The sequence below is a fragment of the Sinocyclocheilus rhinocerous genome, unplaced genomic scaffold (genome assembly GCF_001515625.1).
Source record: "Sinocyclocheilus rhinocerous isolate Xijiao unplaced genomic scaffold, SAMN03320098_v1.1 scaffold2251, whole genome shotgun sequence".
Lineage (NCBI taxonomy): Eukaryota > Metazoa > Chordata > Actinopteri > Cypriniformes > Cyprinidae > Sinocyclocheilus > Sinocyclocheilus rhinocerous.
In genome coordinates, this window is record NW_015647027.1 from 154,512 (window position 1) to 161,775 (window position 7,264).

Consider the following 7,264-nt stretch of genomic DNA (forward strand, 5'->3'; position numbering starts at 1 on the left):
TACTATTGAACCGGAGCATGGCTGTGTTTTGGAAGAAAAGGGATCCTAACTGTATAATGTGATTATGATATTATCTTTTGCCTGCCTCTGTGTGTTTTTTTTAATACAGTAATTGCTATAATTTACCACCGGCAAACCCTCAGAAAGGGATTTCATTACAGTGTTTTAGTATCTAATCGTCTCCTCATGAAATGGGGAGAAAAACGATCAGATTTATGTGAGATGTGGAGCGTTTATGTGAGCACTTGAACTAGTGGGATGGGGAATTTATCAAATATCTGAAATGATTTTGCAAAACTGATTTTAATGTGATATTTTATTTTATATATTTTGCATGAAAAGGACTAATTATTTGTACTTGTTTTAAGAAAAAAAAAACATTTCAGAAATATTTAACTTGATTTTAATTGCATTTTTCTACAGTAGCCTAAAATATCAACTTTTTAACCTATTGTAGAGCAAGTGCATCAATATATGTGCATCCTAATATATTTATGTTTATCTTATATTTATCTTCTTAGCCTTGAGATATATATATATATCTATATATATCTATATATATATATAGATATATATATACATATATATGAACACCTTTAAAGGGTCATGAACTGAGAAATCAAATTTCCCTTGATCTTTTGACTTAACAGATCAATGTATAAAAGCATCCTGTAAGTTTCAAAACTCAAAACTTTTTTGTTAGTTTAAAAATTGATGTATAGTTTTTTAGCATATGACAATATTTGCCGAGATACAACTATTTGAAAATCTGGAATCTGAGGGTGCAAAAAAATCTTTTTTAGCCTTTAAAGCCTTTAAAGTTGTCCAAATGAAGTTCTTAGCAATCCATATTATTAATCAAAAATTACGTTTTGATATATTTACAGTGGGAAATTTACAAAATATCTTCATGGAACATGATCTTTACTTAATATCCTAATGATTTTTGGCAATAAAAGAAAAATCTATAATTTTGACCCATACAATGTTTTTTTTGGCTATTGCTACAAATATACCCCAGCGACTTATGACTGGTTTTGTGCTCCAGGGTCACATATATATATATATATATACACACACACACACACACACACACACACAATGTGCTTATAGACATTAAATTGCAGCATTGGTTATGGTCTATGGTTTTTGCATGTTTCGTTTATTATTTTGTACTCATGGAAAGAACCAAAATATTTAAAGTAGTTTTTTTTTAAAATCTTTTCTTTCCAATTTACTTTTCTTTTTTCAAATGTTTTATTTTCCCCAATAAAAAAAAGAAAAGAAATAAAAGTTATTTACTTGCTGTCCATCATGTTGTAGAAGGGGGTTCAGATGATGTCACTTCTTGGGTAACATTTTATTTTATTTTTATTGTAACAGAAGCTCTTATAGACAGAGAAGATCAGGATTTTGGATGAAAATGTGGGACATCTTTTTTTTTTGCTTTTTTTCCCTTCGTTTTTTAAAAATTGCACATTTTTATAAAATAGGCTATATAATAAAATGAATGTCAGGTATGTCAAGATGTTGTGCGATTTTAATTGCTGGATCAGACCTCAGAGCTGGGACTGGCCAAAGGCACTTTTTAAGGTAATGGGACACCAAAGTCTTCCACTATTCAAGTTAAGTGCCATTTCCTGACACTGTATTCACCCAGGATGCTGATTGCTTTTAATCCCTCCCAGACAACAGCCTCCTGGAAGGCATCCCATAATAGACACCCATTCCTGATTGAAAATCGGTTGCTGTAAAGCACTGGCTCCATTATGACATGTACAACAACGCCACAGACTGTCGTTATTTGTCATGGGTGCTGACGGAGTTTGGCAAGGCCGGCGTTTGGCACGTCTCGAGCTGCCTGACCAGTCTGCCAAGTGCCACTACTGTGGGCATTTGGCAGGACAAGTGACTGGCAAAATCCTCCAAGGATGGAGAAGGTGGGTCGGACATTTCGCTGGATCTCCACAGCACATTTTATTACAACATATTAGCATTTATTGAACATAATTGTCTATTATCATATTGTTGCTGCCGTTTTTTAATTTTACGTTTGGTTAAAGGGGTTTTATGCACTTGTGTTGCAGTCCATTACTGTACATTGAGTTTGGGATTGGTACGTTTTTGAAAAACGTCTCTGATGCTCACTGAGGCTGCATTTATTTGATGAAAAATACAATTTAAAACAGCAATATTGTGAAATATTATTAAAATTTAAAATAACCATTTTCTATGTGAATATCTTTTAAAATGTAATTTATTCCTGTGACGAAAAGGCTGAATTTTCAGCACCATCGTCTTCGGTGTCACATGATCCTCCACATGATCAAATGTTCATTTGCTACATTGGTGCATTTTTCAGGATTATTAGAGGAATAGAAAGTTTAAAATAACAGCATTTATTTGAAATCTTTTGTAACGTTATAAATGTCTTTGCTTTCATTAATTTATTGTGGGCCGGCTGAATACGATTATTTATTAACTCTTTGACTTGAGATGACCTTGAGTAAAATCTTTTATTATCCCTTTAGAATCTTGAATATAAATGAGCAAAACATACAAACAAAAAGATCAACGCTTCCAGAAAAAGAACACTGTTATATATTTTTATGTAAAAATACACAGTATAATACAATAGTACCCATGGGGAATAATATATTCATTTTTGTTTTCACAGTTAAATGTCACGCGTCCCCTCAATTACTCCAGCCAATTTAAAAAGAAAAAAATGAAACGCATGTGAATCACATTTTGGCCTCAATGAAATCAAATTCTAGAGAAGAAGAAAAAAAAATCACTTTCAAGTTTTTTTTTTTTTTTTTCATGTTTCTCCCCTTCATTATATTCCACATTTACACTGCGTTCCTTATGCAGCATTTCTACAGGTTTGACCATGTACAGTAAATACTAACTAAATGACACTTGATACCAAGCGTTAATGACTTTAGATATACAGATTTACAGTATAACTACAAACATGAGCTGTTCTGAAGCAATGATGTTCAACTTCTAGGCGTAAGAAAATTTTTTTTATACTTATAAATAAGGAGCTATACATCGCCGTTATCTTTTTCAAGAAAAGACGTTTCTGAACGTGTAAACAGACAATGCAGGCGCTTCCACATACAGTAAACAAAGCAATGGTACTTTTGTTTACACAAAAGTTAATAATGTGCAAAGAAAACTCAACGATCAATGATGCATCCGAACCAAAAGAAACTCCTTCACTAGTTTTAGACAGGCTGGCACGGTTATAATATTAACACGAATAGCACATTCCCCAACCGGTTCTCAAACGATGGGCTCGGCATGTTTCGAAATTGTTGACATGCCCCAGAAGGATGTTAGTGTTTCTAAGAAAGAACTACAGTTTGTCCCAAGCCTCTGTGTCGCATCTGTGCATCATGGGGATTTAAAAAAGGGCACAAATACACATCCTCAGGCAGCTCCCACTAACACTTGAGATGCTTCTTGCTGGTCATGTCGTTCCAGATACGATGCATCTCCTCAGGGGAGATCTGGTGTACGGTAATGACTCGACGGTACCTGCAAAGACTGTAGGCCATTTTCCAGTGATTGAAGCCACTGTTCTGATACGGGTGAATGGCCAGCTTCCTCAAACACACCCCGACGTAAACGTCCTCCAGATGCAAGAGTCTGGTGTGCAAGGACGTCTTGTAGATGAGTTCCGCAACGTCCGCCGAGAACACGTACCCAGTGCCGGAGCAAAACGGCGGGTACTTGCTCTCGGGGTAAAGGTCTCTGGGCATGTACCACTTGCTGCGCATGTCCCGAATGGGTCCGCCGTTGATGACGTATCCCGTGAAGTACCTCCGTCGAGGTTTGGTGGCCGGCTTCAAGAGTTTATGCACCAAGTTGTCCATGTTCACGAAGATATCGCTGTCCGTTTTCATCACGTACTTGGCTTGGTTGCAGAAAGTGGCCACCCAGCGCATTCCCATCAGTGTTTTGAGCGTGAGATTGTGGTACGAGTCGATGAAGTCCTCGACCACGATGTCGTGAAAGATCTCGCTCTCTTGCTCCACCATCTGGTTGAGCACTGCGTCCGTGCTGCGTCCCAGAAGAAAGAGCGTAATGATGCGAAGGTCGATGAAGGTGCTTTCATCGCCCCATGTTTCCCTGATGGCTTGGCGGGCGTCGAACTCTTTGTGCGTGGTCGTGATGAGGATGACGAGGAAGGGCACGTTGGTTTCGCATTTCTTGGGCTCGTTGATGATGAAATCGAAGGCGTGGGGGTTCAGCGGACGCGTCCGGATGTTGCCGAAGGTTGTGGTGGCGTTGCTCTTGTGCGCTTTCGCCGTTTTACGCGCCGGGACGGACAGTTGGCTCACATAGGACGACGTGGGACGGGATATACTTAGGTACCACAAAGCGCTGGCCCAGCAAACGACCGTCAACACGTAGAGGCATGACACTTTTGAAGGCATTGTGATGCATTTACGTGCACTTGGAGCTGTAGATCTCGAACGGCCTCGCAGCCATTAGCGATGGTACCTCAGGCAGAAATGCAGAACGAAGCGGCATTTGTATGCAGCCTGACGTCAACTGTCAGAGATGTCTTCTCTTCGTATGAAATCGGTGGGATTTTGTAGCAGGGTTTCGAATGCTCCCTGACACTCTTCCGCATGTTCCACTGAAATCTGAAAAACAAAACAGCAACAGTTGTTTTCAACTAGAGGCCAACTGACAAGTGGGTTCCTCAACTGAAGGACCATATGATGTGAAAGATAGAATTTTTCAGTTACATATATGCATTTGGCAGATGCTTTCAGCCAAAGCGACTTACAATGCATTCATTGCAATTTTTTTAATCAGTTTTGCTTTCACGGGGAACTGAACCCATGACTTTACTGTTGCAAGCGCCATGCTCTACTGTATGAGCTACAATATGGTTTCATGACAACAAATCAAATATGCACAGAAATATGCTATTAACCCTTATTTTAGATGATATTTATTCAAATTTACAAAACTGTGGGACTGTCAAGAAATTTACAATGGGGATCAACTTTAGTTAGCTCCTTGTGCCTGATGAAGACCTGACTGGTCGAAACGTTCTTGGAAAATAAATGTTCTTGGAGCTATAATTTTCTGTGTGTGGACTATTGATCGATTGTCCTGAACTTGAACCAAATTTTTGGGTCTTTTGGATGTGTGCACATTTTTGCATTGCTTTGGTATTGGTGAAATGCAATAATATCAAAAGAGCTAAATCAATCAAATCAAAAGATGATTGCATCCTGATCTATCACTATTTTAAACATGATAGATGTTTAGATGTTTGTCTGACATAGTCACCACTGATAAGCTACTACTAAATATAATGTAGAAACATTAAAATGGAAACTTACATTTTCTGTAAAGCTGCTTTGCAATGATTTGTATTGTGAAAAGCACTATACAAATAAACTTGAAAAAGATGTTTAGCCATTTCAACACTTTATATTGTCATATACTGGCTTTTGGATTATGGCAGAAAACTACTTCCTGTGACGAAGTTTTTGATTCTTACACGTTTTGTTCAAGATAATCTTCACAAATAAACACTTACTAATTTTAAGCCTAAATACAATTATCGGAAGTAAAAAGCTAAAGTTAAAGAACTACACCAGTTGCGCAGCTTGAAGATCAAGTTTCCCAACAACTCTTTCTTTACTACAGGCAATAAGATAAAACATTTTTGACTAACAGATATAGCTATATCACTCTACCTATCTGATTAATCACAGTGCATTATGACAACTGTTTTGTATTACAAGTTTTCAGAAATGTTGTTTAACTATGCAAGTGATGCATTTTCTAATCTAATTTGCATAAATCTCCAGAAAAGAAACCTGAGCATTGGATGAAGTCAGGTTCACAATTCTTGTTTCATTTTGTTGACATATTAGAGCTAAAGGTTTATACACAGATTAAGGATTTCTCTTTTATCACTCCATAAATTAGAGAATTGTCAGCAGTCAGAAAAAAATAACGTTTAATGAATAAAACGCTATAAAAAATAATATACAAGTTAGTGAATGATATAAAAACAAACTGCTTTGTTTTAAGAAAAAAGATATGAATACAACTGTAAAGTTTGGTGCATGACATGTAAGTGAAAAAAATAAAATAATAAAATGAACACTTAAATGTGCATTTTGAATGTTTTCTTTCATCTAGTCTGAAAGAAGACAAGTTATAAAAGCACAGTAGCCCAAAATCTCTAAATAGACCAGTGCATGAAACAACAATGGTATTGCCTGTTGTTTTTTTAAATCAACAAGTTGGAAAATTTGAGATGAAATAGTTTGCAAAAGTGTGAATAAAATATGACTTCAGGCGACCTGAATTGCAAGAGACACGGACTATTTATACTTGTTTTTTTTTTCAGAAACTTGACAGCAGTGAAGATTCTGTCATTATTTATTCACCCTGAGGTCATTCCAAACCCACCTCAAGTTGTAAATAAAGTAAATAAAAGATAGAATTTTCACTTTTGCCTGAACTATCCCTTTAAGAGGAGAAGAAAGGATGCCACCAAACATGAGGAACATTGGTTACTTTAGTAAATACAGAACATCCCTCCTGCTGGAACACAGGAGCAAAACCACCCCCCACCCCCCGCCTACCTAAATATTTGAATAGACAGTTAGCCAAATATTATGATTCTTACCAACTGACATTGCAGGAGATTGTTAATGTTTGAATGAATTAAAGAATATGAGGTGGAGAATGTGCATGTGTTTGAAAGCAGCAGTCATCTGTTGTGTTGCCTGTATGGAAATGAGAGCGCTGTGTGATTCCTGCTCTGAAGTTTTCAGCCGTTTAGACTTTTGATAAGAGAGCTGTGTCGGCATATAGCGGCTTTCTAGCTGAATCTACTTCTCAGTGGGGAAGATCATCAATCAGCACATTTATGGAAGTGAAAAAAATATAACAGGGACACTTTACAAAGAAATTATTTATTGTAATAAATGTAAAAAAATTTCAAAAAAATAAATTTTAGCTTTCACTGTTATGCTGATGATACTCAGCTCTATATTTCTTCGCAGCCCGGCGAAACATACCAATTTGAAAAACTAGCGGAATGCATAGTCGATATTTTTCTCCATTCTGTCACCGATGGAGTTTTGGTTCCTTGCCGCTGTCGCCTCTGGCTTGCTTAGTTGGGGACACTTCATTTCCAGCGATATCGTTGATTTGATTGCAAAGATACTATTTAAACTGAACTGATGATGACATCACTGAATTCAATGATGAA

The 7,264-nt window shown here is 36.8% G+C and overlaps 1 protein-coding gene across 1 annotated transcript; it reads right to left on the reverse strand.

Moving 5' to 3' along the window:
• Positions 1-3,205: 3,205 nt before the first annotated feature.
• LOC107708314 (beta-1,3-galactosyltransferase 1-like) lies at positions 3,206-4,745 on the reverse strand. The gene has a single exon (XM_016512501.1). The coding sequence runs from the start codon at positions 4,446-4,448 to the stop codon at positions 3,453-3,455; it is 996 nt and encodes a 331-aa protein (XP_016367987.1). The 5' UTR covers positions 4,449-4,745; the 3' UTR covers positions 3,206-3,452.
• Between the last annotated feature and the right edge of the window lie 2,519 nt (positions 4,746-7,264).

Coding starts and splice junctions, on each gene's coding strand:
- LOC107708314 (XM_016512501.1), bottom strand. CDS start 4,448: ATGCCTTCAAAAGTGTCATGCCTCTACGTGTTGACGGTCGTTTGCTGG.